The sequence below is a fragment of the Chenopodium album genome, chromosome 10 (assembly GCF_948465745.1).
Source record: "Chenopodium album chromosome 10, dcCheAlbu1.1, whole genome shotgun sequence".
Taxonomy (NCBI): Eukaryota; Viridiplantae; Streptophyta; class Magnoliopsida; order Caryophyllales; family Amaranthaceae; genus Chenopodium; species Chenopodium album.
This window is the reverse complement of record NC_137843.1, coordinates 7999899-8016785: the sequence shown is the minus strand read 5'-3', so window position 1 is coordinate 8016785 and position 16887 is coordinate 7999899. Positions and strand designations below refer to the sequence as shown.

The 16887-nt window shown below is 37.1% G+C and overlaps 1 protein-coding gene and 1 pseudogene across 2 annotated transcripts; one reads left to right on the top strand and one right to left on the bottom strand.

Annotated features, from left to right (window-relative positions):
• The first annotated feature begins 738 nt into the window (after window positions 1-738).
• Window positions 739-3876, top strand: LOC145562141 (F-box protein At4g35930-like). Its single transcript, XM_081622331.1, has 5 exons — window positions 739-847; window positions 1266-1802; window positions 2858-2932; window positions 3053-3162; window positions 3242-3876. The coding sequence occupies exons 2-5, from the start codon at window positions 1404-1406 to the stop codon at window positions 3489-3491; spliced, it is 834 nt and encodes a 277-aa protein (XP_081478457.1). The 5' UTR covers window positions 739-847; window positions 1266-1403; the 3' UTR covers window positions 3492-3876.
• LOC145564704 (uncharacterized) lies at window positions 3876-16373 on the bottom strand (annotated as a pseudogene). Its single transcript, XR_014094887.1, has 11 exons — window positions 16076-16373; window positions 15228-15358; window positions 14564-14797; window positions 13667-13922; window positions 13086-13260; window positions 8468-8652; window positions 5966-6289; window positions 5609-5739; window positions 5264-5493; window positions 4487-4742; window positions 3876-4399 (listed from the first exon to the last, which is right to left on the bottom strand). The product of XR_014094887.1 is annotated as an uncharacterized LOC145564704 (transcript).
• Between the last annotated feature and the right edge of the window lie 514 nt (window positions 16374-16887).

Sequence of the window (16887 nt, the reverse complement as noted above, 5' to 3'; positions counted from 1 at the left end):
CTGAAATTAATTTTACTAAATTGAACTTATTTTTACTGAAATGAAATTATTTTTACTTAATATTATTTTTTTAAGGTAAAGAGAACAGGACCTAAGTAAGATGAATAAGATTTGGCTAACAAAATAGATTTTTTGTTATTAAAAAAAAATCTATAAACTACTCCACTAATAAGGATTTTCCCCTCATCTATCTAGTGTCAACAAGTCATCTAAAAAGAAAAAACAATCCATGCAATTACAAAAAAAATTCCCTCCCAAAACCTCACTTTATACATAAAAATTGATCCCACAAAATACCCCATTCTTTCTATTTTTAATGGAAGAATACCCCATTCCTTTTTTTTATTTGTTGAAGAAGAAAACCCCATTCTTCTAAGCACCTTTTTGTTGATTGATAAAGATTAAGCCTAAACTAATTAATTAATAAAAAACCTAATTAGTGTAATTAATAATTAAAGACAAAAAAAGAATAACTCCTAGTGAAAACAAAAAAGCGAAATCAACGGCGTAGGGCCTGGCCCAGTCATATAATGAACATAGGATTCTCAACTCCCCCACTCTACGGCCCACAACTGCTACCTCCCAATCACATATTGACACGTGTACTTCCACCTAGATTCTCTGCTCCGCATATTTTTGCAACAATAAAATTAAATCAAAATTAAAAATGAAAAATAAATAAAAATCCAAACTTTGGAAATTGTTTTGCATATATAACAAATTGGCGGGCATTCACAACAAATTCAAAACCCACCCCCAAAACAAAACCCTAATTTTCCCCCCTTTCTTTCTCTCTCTCTCTCCTCAACGGCGCTTTCGTCAGTTCCCCCCTTTCTCTCTCCTCAAGGTTTGTGGTTTCTGCGTTTATATGACGGAGTATTATTTCTGTTAAATTTTTCTGGGTTGGTTTGTTTTAATTAGGGTTTGGATTAATTGCATTTCTTTTTGTTTTTCCAGTGTTTTTTTTTTGTTGATTGTGTGCCATTTTTGTAGGTTTTTCTGGGTTTGTTTTGATTTTTTGTGGGTGTGATAAATTAGCTTTCATTTGGTTGTTTTTCACCTGTTGGTAAATTAATGAAATGAGGAAAAAATTTGAGGGATTTTGGTTGATTTTGGGGGAATTTAATTGGTTTTTATGATTTAGGGTTTTTGTGGGTTTTCCTGGAATTCATCAATTCTTGTTATTCTGCTTCATTTCCTACTACTACTTTTTTGAAGGTTGAATTTTGACTCACCTTTTTCTGGGTATTAATTGCTTGTTTCAGGTTGAAGGAGATTGATTGGATTATTTATTTATCTATTTATATTTATAATTGGGGAGAATCATTTGATTGGGAAAGTAGTTTATGGAAGGCGGATTTTTTTGGTTCATTTGAATACAAGAGGTGAAATTAAGGTAGATAATGGGGAAAGTCTCTCCTAAAGAGAAGGAGTCGAAAACCCCGAAACAGAGAAGACGACCCCGGAATTCGAACAATAAGTATTTGAGACCAGGGGCGCTTGCTCAGCTCCGGTACAGCAAAGCGTCGTCTACGAAGTCTTGCACCGATTTAGGGAAGAAAAGGATTGCATTATCAGATTCCAAAAAGGTTGATAATAATGATGATGAAACGGTGATTGCACAAAGGGCTGTTCCTATTCAAGAGACTCCCTTGATGTCACCTGAAAGATTCGGGTTTCCTACTGCGGCGTCACCTTTTGATTTAGTGAAACAGAATAGTCTTCTTAAGACTCCGCAGACTCCTCGGTTTGAAGACTCTGATTCTGAGTCCCGGCTCGAGTCTCTTCCTATGGATTTGTTGGTATCTTCCTTTCCTGTGATTTTTATTCCTATTAATATATTGTATATGATGACTTGACTTGACTTGTTTGCATTGATTATGTCGTTTGGTAAAGTGACATTATTCATCATTCTTTGGGTGGAGTTTTACTGTGTTATTCCAAGTATTGAACTTGAAAGTCCTGATTGCTTATATGTTGATTGAAATGACAGTATTTTGTGAAAAAAGTACCTTTTGCAAAAGAACTCTATTTAGTCATCGTTTATGTTTCTTAGTTTCACTCATCATTCCATTCTTTTAAGACTAGAGAGCTATAATATATGAACTCTAATGATGTCGAATATTCTATAAAGTGAATACTAGCTGAGGGAGTTCTGAGTCTGTTTGGGTGTCATTTGCTGTAAATACAATCTAAAATATCGTGTATCCAACACCTAATGGTTAGTTGATTTTTTTTATACCTTGGGGCCAATAGCTAATTGACGCACACAAATCTTCATAAAAATCTCTCCATCTTTTAAGGTTGCCAAAAATATTTGTTCCGTAATCAAAATGGACTTTTGATTTGCTCTTCTCACTATGAAGTGGTAAACAGTCTAGGGTCAGTTGGAGACAACCGATCTTAATACATTTAGTTAGAAAAAGTTCTGTAGTGTCATCAATCTTGATGGTTTTAACTTAAGGTTTTCTCTGGCTAGGAGATGGCAAGACAGCAAGGAGTCAGGTTATATATTGCTGTATATTGTGATTCTGTGTTTATTCTGTGATTTAAGAAAACATGGAGGGGTTGTGAAAGTGATGTATCTTGTGAAAATGAATGAACCAAGATGCTTTATACTTTGTACTTTGTATAAGAGTTGCAGTTGCCACTTGCAAGTTTTATGATAAGGGAGGGACCTAGCAACTACACTCTTGATGGTTATGTGTTGATTGGAAGCTTCAGTTGTTACTGCATATGCTCCTGATGTGTTATCTCTAATTTAAAATTTCAGTTTGCTCTTGACGGTTATCTGTTCTGTTTTTGTATAATCTGTGGTACCAGTTTTGCCTAAGTTATGTCTGATGAATCTTTTTAGGTTAAAGTCCTTTGTCACTTGCACCATGATCAGCTAAAAGCAGTATTTCATGTTTCCCAACGAATCAGAATGGCTGTAAGTTCCTGTATTCCTTGCTTTCTGCTTATTCAAGCCCTTCGCGCTTTCTTTTATCTCCCTCTTTTGTTTTTCAAGGGAAAATTTCATCGTACTAATTTTGTGGGTATTATGTGGCAGGTCACTCTTGCTCGACAGTTTCACTTTAATTATACTACTCCTGATCGATCTCGCCAGGAAATGTTGAGTACAATGACTCCACTTGCAACAGAACACTGGCCGTTCTTCAGGTTTGTATGCTGAAATTGTTTATTTTTCCCAATTATAAATAATATACGGAAAAATCCTTAAAATTGGATGTAATTGCAGCAAGGGAGAAGGCAGGGGTTTACGATTGGCAAGCCCACATACCCCAAAAGCGCCAAGACATGGCCCTCGGCCACCTTCTCGGTTAAAGTATACAGAGATGAGGCAGGTTGCTGCTGCTTTGTTTCAAGAAGCGTCACTCCCTTCAAGATGCATGGTCCCATCTGTTCTGTCAAAACCCCTCTGCAAAAATCGAGTACTTTTCTATGAAGATGAACTATGTCAAGCTGTGGCTCAGAACAAGCTTCGTTGATCTGTTATAACGATGCTGCTTTTAAGCTCATGCTCGCTTGTGTATAGTCTGTCTTTGATTCCTTAGGGTTTGTTGTCCTTGTGTATTCTGTTAAGAGTCTTTCTTTGTTTGCTTGGTGTTGGGTTATCTCAGGTGAAGTAGGAGGAGCATGCAGTTTTGTGGTGTGAGAGGCGTATACTAGGGCTTTCAGTGACCTTGTTTTTTTGTTGGGTTGGGTTGGGTTGAGGTCATGTTTATTATAGAGAATAACGTGTTTTGGAATGGCTGCCTGTATATATTAAGATATATAGTATATCTATATATAGTCGAAGAAAAATCCCTTGTTTTCTTGAAAATGGCTATAAAACCTTTATCTTTATAATGCTGTCTCTATTCTGTTCTTCAATTATGCATACAGTTTTTTTCTATCATTCTAAACCTAATGCGTCTTAAAGCAGTTACTGACCCATCACTCACAAATTTAAAGTTCTGTTTATATGAACACGATATTCTTATATCGTGACAAATCATGAATAATGTATTACTAGAGGATCTAATGGACAAATTTTATACTGCATACGAGTAAAGCTAGATGGCTAACAAAGTCATTTGATCATAAGATTCATAAAAGAATAAGATGTTGAATTTGTGTATAAACAGGAGAGTTTCTTCCAGCTTGGTTTCTAACTTCCTGCAGATGATGCCAAGTACATGTTGATTATCTCTAGTTGCTTTCTAAACGAATTTATTTGCGCTGGTTCGAATGAGCTCATGGACAATGAGTCTGTAAGCTGTCTCTGTTGGGTGAAAACTATCCCAAAATATATATTTCGAGGCATCTTCGCAGGACAGGGGAGCCGACTTTGCACAAAGTACAGACGCCTCTAGGTTTCCAGTTCCGCAACATCCTTTGTCTACAACTTCGAAACCTAGCAAAAAATAAAGAAACACAGTACGCGTTATGTAGTAAGGAAATCTAAGCGCGTTCTCTTGTTTGAATGGAAAATGTTGCTTACCTGATTGAGAAGGATTGTTTATGAGATTGAGAAATGGGTTGTAGATGTCGAGGTACACGATTCTAGAATCCTCAAGCTTTTGGTTCAGAGAACTTAGCTCTGAAGATAGCTTGTTGTTGAAAATGCTGGAAGCTTCATTTTCTTCTTCCGCGCATGATCTTAAGATACCGCCATGTAATATTTTTTGTGATGGAAGACAACCACAAGGTGGTGCACTGAGCAAACCTATCCTTCTTGCTCCTAGACCATATAGTTCCTAAAAGTTTCAATAGTACAGTTACTATTGGCAACAAAATGGAGTAATCAAAACCTGTTCTAGAATTTAGAGACAATAACATAGCACACTAGTCAAAAAACGTATTGGTGTAACTTGGGTACGAAATCCTATGTGGTGCAATCAATCAACATCCTTTAATCAATAAAGTAATTTCAGAATCCGTTTTTATTTATTGTAATTTAATTCCGTAATAATTTTTTTTAAGAGTTATGAGAGGATTTTATAGCCACGTGGCACAATCGTTGTATAAACAATCTTCTATTACAGGTTTCCAATTCCTATGACAATAGCCTAACTACTCTGTAGTTCGTACCTAGGTGTTATTTTTATTTCTATACTCGTAATATTAACTCCTAAGTTATTGCCACAATACTCCAACACACCTAAGTCCTAATAATTTTCATGTATATTAAGTTTTATTAAAAAGAAACATCAGATTTTGGTGCAGAGAAAGTCGCGAGTAAATATTGTCCGAAATAATGGCTGTCCCTCGCAATTACCTGCACGAAAGAGGATGCCCAATTAACTAGTAAATCAGTATATGTGGAGATATCGTACTTAAATCTTGTGAATGGTAATAAGAAGTGTTAGTGATATCATTGCTTCCAGCACAAACTAGGTACACACTTTGGGAAATGATGGTCGATGTCACGTTTTCTCCTACTGCATCCTTGAGCTTGCTTATATACCCTTTAAATAAATTCAATTGGTCTTGCAATGTCATTACATTCTGCACTTGATCAAAACATTCATGTTAGTCACGCCATTTAGCTTAATTTCTCGAAGTTACGACTCTCTTTGTCTTAAAATAATTTAAAAAAAATGCTTGAAAGAGAGAAAGAAACCGCAAATTTAGCTGATGACGGATCATAACCAGCAAGACCAGACGCAAAACTAACACCAGTAAGTAGGTCACTAATTTGGAGGTTCGGATCTAGATATGGAGGCACTAGCTCTTTTATCCCAAGCTCTTCAGCTATAATAAACACAATCAATCAATCAGTTAGTTAACATGCTTATACAAACAACTAACTTTGTATTAGGGTATATAAATTAAACAAGACCTCTACTTTGGATTGTTAACCAACTTTTTTTAACTAGCTAAGAAGCTATTTACCAGATAATGTAAAAAGCCAAAAGCTATTTACCAAATAAGATGAATATCTAAAATAAAAATATACGCGTACTATAAGTAAAATTACCAATGAAATCGGAGGGGACTTTGCCATTGCTATATCTTCCGGTAGGTACACCACCAGGAAAATCCCTTCCGTAAGGTGGGAAATTAGCTTTTCCAATAGTAGCAAGGTAGTTGTTGTTTCCTGGATCTACTATTGAATCTCCAAATACTAAAAGGGCTGGTACTTTATATTCTTTTCCTCCCAACCTTATAGCATGTACAAAAATGTGTAAATGTGAGACCATGACTATACTATAAACCATAATATTATTGAGTTTTGAATAAGAGATAAATTCATTATAGCCCAATATATTATTCATTTCTATTTTCTGTTTTCTCTCGTTCTCTGTTTGTAATCAATGTTTTCAATTTTAAGCTAAGAGTGTACATTATATAGGCAAGCATATATTTGTATATTGAGTATATATACATAAAGGGTGTGTCAATTTTGATTTTTAACTCAATTTTAACTTGTGTATTATGTAGTCGACTACATTTACGCACCTTCCTAGTTAGGTGTAAAGTCATATGATTTGAGATTTATGTGAAATTTAGTGTGCATGTAGTAAATGCACTGCATATAACACTAAGCTAAGACACTGAGTGGAAGGAGTAAGGTCGCTGTATCCTGTTTGCCTAATTGCTTTAACACTACGGAGTATTTGAAAAATAAGTTCAGATAAAGTAGATCGATATAGAGTGGAGTAATATACTATATATTAGTTTTGAAAAATCCCGATAAAGGTTAATAAGGGTTACAAAAGTTGAATATGCATCTAAAATTTATTTTAAGTTTAGAAAAATTCTAATAAGTTCAATTAATTTCAATTAATTTCATTTAGATAACATTTAGGTAAATAAAAGGCATTTTTTTTCATTACATTTTCTTTTATATTTGTCTCTATTGTATTTCATTAACACACTTTGAACCCACTAAACGTTACTTTTCTTTTCACCCTAGTATAGTTTTACACCCACTCTGATTCAATTAAAAAAAAAAAAAAAAAAACCTAGTATATTATCTACTATCTCAGTATCTCCCACCACATTAAAGTGATCTTTCTTGGATTGAATGCCTTGATGTTTGATCTTCCACGTATTGAAGTAAATTTACCCTTTGATAGAATAGCATTACACAATTTGGGTTCAACCGTTCAATAAATGACAATCTAGCTCAAAATAAACCGATTCTCAACAATTTCCTCATCCAAGTTTGTATGTGCCAGATTTGTGGAGTCTTTAATATTGGAAAATTTACTCAAATTAAACCCGATCCTACCACATATTTGACAAGTATTATAACATGTCGAAAGGTACTTGTAATAAATTGAAACAAGTGATAACAAAAAGTACATAAATATTGGGACCAATATATTTATTGTAAACAATAAAGTCCAATATAATACGGAAAAACACACGATAAATATTTGTTGAATTTTTTATTTGAATCTTACTTCATAATAAATATGAATTTAGTAACATGAATAAAACAATTTTTTTTCCCACCGTTGTACGAGTAATTCCAATTTTGTACATGAATAAAACAATAAAGTTTCTTAAAACAAAATTCGTTTTTTCCCTCTAGAGTACGACTCTTGGGAGGGCTTTTCTAGGTTTCCTAGTTCTTCCTTCTTTGAAGGTGTGATCTCGATTTTTCGAGGCTGTGTGCAATGGCGAATGACGGGATTGTCCCGAATGTCAATCATGAGGTAATTAGTCCGAGCGATGATGAGGAGGGAGTTGACTGGGTGGTGGAGGGCGAGGAGGAAGAGGAAGCTAGAGTCTCTCTTGGGATAGTGGGAAGAATATGGACTGAAAGACATGTCAATTCCAAAGCTCTGATTGACCAAATGAATCGCATTTGGAACCCTAAGCATGGAATGGAGGCAAACTGCATTGAGAAAAACCTTTACGTATTCCAATTCCACCATTGGAAGGACAAGTGGAATGTTATGGAGGGCCAACCTTGGCACTTCGACAGACACGTTTTAATCTTGAATGATGTTGAAGGTAATTGTAAACCTTCTGAAGTCTCTTTATTTTTTGTTCCCTTTTGGGTTAGGGTCTATCATTTACCGTTTATGGGGAGGGGTAATTTGACGAATGCTAAGACTATTGGCGATAAACTGGGTACTTTCTTAGCAATGGACCAATCTGGTGATGCGGGTATTAATAAATCGCTGCGAATCAAAGTCAATATTGATGTGCGTTTGCCACTGAAAAGTAAGATTGGCTTGAAGCTGAGGGGTGGAGTGAAGGATTATGTGAACATCAAGTATGAAAAGTTACCTCTGTTCTGCTACGTGTGTGGATTATTGGGGCACGGGGAAAAGGATTGTGAGGATAGCAATGTTGCTGCTCCGATTGTTAGAAAATTCAGTGATGAATTGCGTGTGTCTTCTCCTTGGAAAGTTTTGAAATCGAAGGAGGGTGGAGGAGGTCGAGGTGAGGGTAAATGTGCAAAGCAACTCTTTGTTGCAAAGAAATCTCGATTTGAAGCAGGGAAGAATAAGGAAGTTGTTACCAGTGTTGCTGATGAGCTGAGTAGTGTGGTTATTTCTGATTCTGTGGCTAAGGAAATTATCACTGCTGAACAAATTTCCCCTGGCTTGATGCCCAATGCTAATGCTATTTCTGCGAACATTGTGCTTGCCAGTGTTGTTGGTGCGAGTGTGGTGAATGGTGCCCCTGCTGCAACTACTACAGGGTCTGAAAGTGTCAAAAGGAAGCTGAGAAAGGTTAAATTGCTGCATGGAGTTGAGGGGATGCATATGGAGAGGGATGACTGGGAAAATATTACGGGGTTAAAAAGGAAAGATGATAGCAGGGAGCTGGGGGAAGGAACAGAGTGGGGGGTGGATATGAGCAAGAAGGTTAGGGTGAATGAGGAGGTGAGTTTGATTTCTTCGATTCTTAAAGTAGCGGAGGTTGGCGATGACCAACCCCGCGAACAACAATGAAAATCATAAGTTGGAACTGCCGGGGATTGGGCAATCCTCGGACAGTTCGTACTCTCCAAAATTGGTGTTGGAGAGAGCGCCCAAACATAGTGTTGGTTATGGAAACAATGATTGATGCTAGGAGGTTGGAGTTGATTAGAAATAGATGCGGGTTCACGAATGGGATTTGTTTGAGTAGTGATGGTAATTCGGGGGGTATTGGGCTGTGGTGGAAAGACATAAATGCACATGTGTTGTCTTACTCGATTCATCATATTGCGGTTGAAGTGAGGGATGCTAACAATGTTGCTAAGTGGGCTGCAATTGGGGTGTACGGGTGGCCCGAGAATGGTAATAAACACCTTACTTTTGAGCTTGTTAAGAGTCTTAGGGACTCGATTTTGGTTCCTATGGTTGTGTTTGGAGATTTTAATGAAATATTATGCGAAGAAGAAAAGAGTGGTGGTGCAAGAAGAAGTGAACGAAAGATGGAATTATTTAGGGAGATGATGGAATTGTGTAGTTTTGATGATTTGGGATATTCTGGAAATGGTTTCACTTGGCAGCGTGGGACTGATCCCAATATGATTATCAGGGAGCACTTAGACAGATTTATTGCAAGTGATGATTGGTGTGAGCTGTTTCAAACTAGGTGTGTCAAGCACTTTCCTTTTACCATCTCTGATCATGCGGCCATCATGCTCCATACTGATTTTGATAAAAAAGGAAGAAGGGCAAGAAAAGGTTCCACTTCGAAGCGATGTGGCTGTCTCATGAAAAATTTCAAACTACTGTGAAGAGTGCTTGGGACAGCAATGTTGGTCTTGATATTTGCTCTAAAATTAGTGGATGCGCTGCAATGCTTAATAGGTGGGCGTGTGATACTTTTGCGGATGTTAAAAAGAAAATTGTGGCTAAGGAGGGGGAACTCAAAAGCTGGCAGCAACGTGTTCCTGATGGGGAGATGCTTGCTAGATGTAAACAGTTGGTGTCTGAGCTCGATGATTTGCACAGAATTGATGAGTCTTACTGGCATGCTCGTGCCCGTGTTAATGAACTCAAAGATGGTGATAGGAATACTTCCTATTTCCACCATAAGGCCAGCCATCGTCAGAGAATAAATAACATTGCAATGCTTGAGGATACTAATGGTGTACTGTGTGATGATGAGGGGAAGTTGGCTGCCATTATTGAGAGTTACTTTGCTGACATTTTTACTTCCTCTTTGCCTGCCAATTTTGGGGAGGCTCTTGCTGGGTTGAATAGGATGGTGACTGAGGATATGAATGAGGCGTTAAATGCTGAACCGTCGGCTGAGGAAATTCACTGTGCTCTCTTCCAAATGCATCCGAACAAAGCCCCTGGGATCGATGGTATGCATGCTCTTTTTTACCAAAAATGTTGGCACATTGTCGGGAATGATGTTGTTGCTTTTATTGCTAAGTGGTGGAGAGATGGTGGTGATCTTAGAGATGTGAACAAAACGTGTATTGTCCTCATCCCAAAGTGTGCGGAGCCGAAACGTATGACGGAATTTCGGCCTATTAGCTTGTGTAATGTCATTTATAAAATTATTTCCAAGCTCATGGCAAATAGGCTCAAGATTCTTCTTCCGGGGCTCATTTCACAACATCAGAGTGCCTTTGTTCCGGGGAGGTTGATCACCGACAATGCTATAGTGGCTTTTGAGATTTTCCATGCCATGAAGAGAAGGGGGGAAGGGAAGAGAGGTACGATGGCCCTCAAGTTGGATATGAGCAAGGCGTACGATCGAGTTGAGTGGTCTTTTCTTGAGAGTGTTTTGGAGAGATTGGGTTTCCATGCTAATTGGACTCGCCGGATAATGCAATGTCTTTCTTCAGTTAGTTACTCTTTCAAGTGGAATGGTCAGGTTTCGGGAAATGTGGTTCCAACTCGTGGGCTTCGCCAAGGTGATCCAATATCACCTTATTTGTTTCTCCTTTGTGCGGAGGCTTTCTCGTCCCTATTAGTTAAAGCAGCCAACGAGAGTCTTATCCATGGTGCTTTGGTGTGTCGGGGTGCCCCAAGAATCTCCCACTTGTTTTTTGCGGATGATAGTATTTTATTCGCTAGAGCGACACTTCAGGAATGCTCCAAAATTGCTGAGATCATCGGCATCTATGAGCGAGCTTCGGGACAAAAAATTAATTTTGAGAAATCTGAGGTGTCTTTTAGTAAAAATGTGGAGTGCAGTAGAAGACAGGAAATTTTGACGATCTTTGGGGTGAAGCAAGTTGCAAGGCACGAGAAGTATCTTGGTCTCCCTACCATGATTGGTAGATCCAAAAAAGCGGTGTTTTCGTGTATTAAGGAAAGAATATGGAAGAAGATGCAAGGATGGAAGGAAAGACTCCTTTCGCAAGCCGGTAAAGAGGTTCTCATTAAGGCGGTGGCCCAAGCAATCCCGACATATATGATGGGTCTCTTCTGTATCCCCGACGGTATCATTAAGGAAATTAATAGTATCATTGCAAGATTTTGGTGGGGGGAAAATGGTACGGAACGTAAGCTTCATTGGGTTAGTTGGGAGAAGTTGTGTCTTCCTAAGTCTCTTGGGGGGATGGGCTTTCGCGATTTGGGGATTTTTAATCAAGCCTTATTAGCCAAGCAGGGGTGGCGGTTGTTGTGTCATCCCGATAATATGGTGTACCAGGTTCTAAAAGCTAGATATTTTTAAAATGGTGATTTCATTTCGGCTAATAGAGGCTATGATCCGAGTTATGTATGGAGGAGTATTTGGGGTGCAAAGGCCCTTCTTTTGGATGGTCTTAAATGGAGAGTTGGTGATGGGAAGGATATTAGTGTGTGGGATGATACTTGGCTTCCGGGTGAGAGTGTGTTTCGGGTTCCTACTCCCAATATTGAGAGCCCTGCTGACCTTAAGGTTGCTGCTCTGATTGATAGTGTAAATGGGGAGTGGTGTGATATGGCTCTTTCTCTGCACCTTACAAATGATGATGCTGCTGCTGCCCGTAGTCTGCCATTGAGTGTTAGGAACGTTAAGGATGCTCGTTTCTGGGGCCCTACTGTTGATGGTATTTATACAACCAAATCTGGTTATTGGCTTGGAATGTTGGGGAACACTAGAAAGTGGGAGTTACAGAATGGGGGGGTTATTAAAGATGTGTGGAAAGTGATTTGGGGTGTTGGTGGGCCACCAAAGCTGCGTGTTTTCTTGTGGAGAGCCTGTTCTGGGTCACTTGCTACTCTGGAGCGTTTACATAGGAGGCATATACGAGATTCTGGCTGGTGTGGGCTGTGCAATTGTGCTGAGGAGAGTATTATTCATGCTGTCTTTTCTTGCTCGAATGTTAGAGGCATCTGGGATCATTCCCCTTTCCGTGATCTGCTACTTGATGCTCCTTGCGCTTCTTTTGCTGATAGATTGCTGTGGCTGCACTCTAAGGTTAGTAGTGAGGATTTTTTGTTACTGGTGTCCTTGGCTTGGGGTGCGTGGTCGTACAGAAACTCTGTTGTTTTTAATGAACCATGGAAGAACCGTGATATTGGTGTGATGGGGTTTGTGAAGTTGGTGCCTGATTTTAAAAAATATGTGGGAAAAGTTTCGGGAAGAGGGAGCTGTTGTTCAGCTGTTGGGTCTCGAAGCTCCTGGTTGCCTCCTGCTCATGGTGCTTTTCGTGTGAACTCTGATGTTGCCATTTTTTAGGGGAGGGGGGTTGGTCTGGGAGTTGTTATCAGAATGGGATTGTGTTGGCTGCTAAGGTGCGACGACTGAGCGTTGACCTCCCTGTCAAGCTTGCTGAAGGGTTGGCTGCTAGAATGGGTGTTTTATTGGCGAAGGAGCTGGGGCTTCAGGCTGTGGAGTTGGAATGCGATGCACTGACAGTTGCTAGTGCGATTCAATTGGATTCTCATGGCAGAACTCCGTTTGATCTGGTTCTTGAGGACATTAGGAATATTGGCACTACTTTCTCTTCTTTCTCTTGTTTTCATGTTCGGAGGGGGGGCAATTGTGTGGCTCATCTTGCTGCTAGAATTAATCCTTATAATGGTTTTGAACAGACCTTTGTTGATGTTGTTCCGCAAGGCCTAATTGCCTTGGCGGAGATCGATTCTCCTACTTAATTCTAATTAGGCTCGCTGAGCTTTGCCCTTTCAAAAAAATTCCAATTTTGTATACATGTACATATATGAAAGAATCATCTAGAAGAAATCGGCTACGTTTTTTGGAGGAGATCATGGACAATGATTTTGTAAGCTGCCTCCGTTGGATGAAAACTATCCCAAAATATATATTTTGAGGCATCTTTGCAAGTACCAACAGCAAACTTTGTACATAGTAAAGTCACCTCTATATTTCCAGTGCCACAACATCCTCTATTTGCAACTTCAAACCCTGTAAAGATAATTTTTTAATATATTAAATTTTTCGTATAAATAAGTTTGGTTAGCAGTCAAATCAGATTCATGTCCTATTGCCCTTATTAACATTAAACATGACGTATGACATGCATTTAGTAGTATGTATATTTAGCTATACATCACATGCATGTGCATTAAATAGATCAGGTCATGTTCATTTCATATTACTCCGTGAGAGTGAGGGTAGCTCAAATGGTTACTGATTAGAGCTTTTCTGTGTACAAATTACAAATGCTACAACGAGAGGTTGATTTAAATCCATGACATATTATACTCAGGTTTTCAGTCTTTGTCATTATTAGCTAGGCCAATATTTTATGAATATGTTCATTTTTAGCATAAAATATGATATAGGAAAACTCTAAACAATAGCTTTATACCTGATTGAGAAGGGTTGTTTATGAGATTGAGTAATGGGTTGTAGATATCAAGGTACACAAATTTGGATCCCGTTAGCTTTTGATTGAGATAATTTAGCTCGGAAATGAGCTTGTTGTTGAATAGAATTGAAGCTTCGTTTTCATCCTCAAAGCAAGATCTTAATAGACCGCCATGCAAGGTTCTTTGTGATGGAAGACAACCACACGGTGGTGCACTGATCACACCTATCCTCCTTGCCCCCAAATCGTATAGTTGCTGGAAGTTTCAAACATTTATTATCTATGTTATTAACACAATCTCAAGCTTTTGGAATTATATTCTTATTATATGTTTAATAAGGTGTGATCGAATAACACTTCACACAAACATACTATACCTTCGAGAGTTCTTAAAAGTCAACTTGTTACATGTAATGAAAAACAAATAAAGTATACAAGTGCGTGTATGTAATAAGTTACGTGTGCAAAAATTTTGCCACTATAAATGGGGTCAATATTCTATGGGAGTAAGAGCTCGAAGAGGACTGGCCTATAACTCTGGCTTGAAGGACCGTACCTTGCCTCAAGCTAAGGTACCGATGGGACCCACTACATCTTATGCATAAATAAATTCAATGTATGGTTTATATCTTTATTATGGAGTACTCGTATTTATATTGACTAGTCTATATCCTCTGAGTAGTTTTTAGTGAACTTATTTCATCGTTTGTAGTCTTTGTACTGTAATACTACGTACTTTACTTTTGTCTAACAAATTCAGGTGAGAAAAAAAAAATTATCTCTTTGATAAACAAAATATGTTAATCAAATGACAAAAATGTAAATAAATCAACTATTTTCTCCGTTTTTTTTATAAGCTAGAGTTGGGATAGTTAGACTATTATACAGTGTAGTTACCTGTACAAAAGAGGATGCCCATTTGAGCATCATACTAGTATATGTTGAGATATCGTAATGAAGTCTTTCAAATGGTAAAGAGAAATATGTGTTGGTAATGTCATTGCTTCCTGCACAAACTAGGTATACACTTTCGGATATGATAGTCGATGTTGTGTTTTCTCCTACTGCATCCTTGAGCTTCTTTATATACCCTTTAAACAAGTTCAACTGATCTTCTAATGTCAATACGTTCTGCACTCGATCAAAACAATCATATTAGTCATACATGTGATGACACTTAACAACTAACCACTAAAAATTGAAATCCAAAGCTGTCTTTTTTTTTTTAATTTATTTTATTTTATTTTTTTTATTTTGTTGTTGGAGGTTCACCCTTTGGGCTAATTCGGATTTGGGGATCAGTTATGGGTGGTTAGGTTCCAATCCCCTCCTAATTGTTGTTGCGGGGGATCAAACATAGGTTCTCCCTACCAAGTATAGTCCTAATTCCCACTACACCAACATCCAATTGATAAAGCTCGCTGTATGTGTTTTGTAAAACATAAAAAAGACAAATGGACAAGGGAGTCATAATAAACAAAAAATCAAGTCACACAAAGCTAAGAAAGTTATGTTTCTAAGATAAGCGAATTCTTAAGAGGGGGAGGAGGTGAATAGAGACCGCTAATTTTGCAGATGTAGGATCGTAACCAGCAGCACCAAAGGCGAAGCTGACACCAGTAAGGAGGTCACTGATATTGAGCTTTGGATCCAAATATGGAGGCACAAACTCTTTTATTCCAAGCTCTTCAGCTACAAGAAACAAATTAAGTTTAATTGCTATGTACAAGTATACATATATACTACTCATTTTGTACTAGATAACAAATAGAACTAAGGTATTATCAAATTATGTTTGTAAACCACATGCAATTCGCTAAAAGAGATTATCAATTAGGCCCGTTTAGTTCACCTTATTTTCAGATATTTCAGGTCTAGCTAATTAATAAAGTTCAGTTAAGTTCACTTTAGAAAAAATAAGTTTTAATAAGGGTTACCCAAGTACAAATTGCAACTAAAATAAGTTTTGATAAGTTCAGATAAGTTAAAGAACACACCCAATGGAACAAAGAATAATAAGTTAAATATTCGATTTTAAGGAGATATGCATGTTATGAATAAGTCAAGTCAATTAGGAAATCAAAAAACAAGGAAGCTCCAGTTTATATTTGTGATAAACAAAAAAACGTTTATCTCATGACGCTTTTGTTAATAAATCAACATAAAATCTCAGTCAGCGTGATAAATCAGTATTAATGGGCCCACATATAATAAAAATAAATTTGTTAATTTATTTACAACAATGCCACTATCTAGATAAACGTTTTTTTTTGTTTATCATGAAGATAAACTTGTAACTATCTATGGACGCTCGTTAGAAAGAACAGTCGGTACAATTACAAACCGGGCAAGAAGAGAAAAGCAGGAAGAAGGAGAAGATCAAAGTAAAAGCTAATGAATTCAACTTACCAATGAAATCAGAGGGAACTTTGCCATTACTGAATCTTCCAGTAGCTACACCTCCAGGAAAGTCTCTCCCATAAGGTGGGAAATTTGCTCTTCCAGAAGTAGCCATGTAATTATTATTTCCTGGATCAACAATTGAATCTCCAAACACTAAAAATGCTGGCACTTTTCCTTTTTGTGGAAATTCTATGGCATTTCCATAATTATGCATAAATATTGCTATAATCATATTATAAATCACTATTGTATTCATGATTGTTTTATAAGATATGAACTCATCATTTCCCGTGATTATCATCTTTGGTTTGGTTTCTCTCTCTATACTAGTCTCCTTTTTTTCGTATCCATTAATGTCACACATGCACGTATATATATAATGTACGTGAAGAGTTTATCTTTTACTCCTCACATTCCTTGATGTAGTATGTCTATGAAAGTATGAATGTTTCTATTTTCATTTTTAAATTTCTAAAACTAACTTTATTAACCACAAATTATCATTAATTAATATATACCAAAAAAATAGCTATGTGAGATATCGTTGGATATTTCTTTATACATAGTTTTATAATATCAACATTTTATAATTTTTCACTATGTGAAATTAAAGATATTGATGGTCAAAGACTATCTTGACACCGTATAATATGTATAATTAATTAAATATATACTATATTATGAGATGGAGGATACAAAATAAATACTACTTCTATTTCATATTATTCAATTTGAAACATTTGTCAAAAATGGATGTTTCTCCATTCTAATTTAGGGCCTATTCTCTTTAACTTAATTTCAGTTCAGTTCAGTTCAAT

Coding starts and splice junctions, on each gene's coding strand:
- LOC145562141 (XM_081622331.1), top strand. CDS start 1,404: ATGGGGAAAGTCTCTCCTAAAGAGAAGGAGTCGAAAACCCCGAAACAG. Junction 2,933..3,052: donor CCCAACGAATCAGAATGGCT/GTAAGTTCCTGT, acceptor ATTATGTGGCAG/GTCACTCTTGCTCGACAGTT. Junction 3,163..3,241: donor GAACACTGGCCGTTCTTCAG/GTTTGTATGCTG, acceptor ATGTAATTGCAG/CAAGGGAGAAGGCAGGGGTT.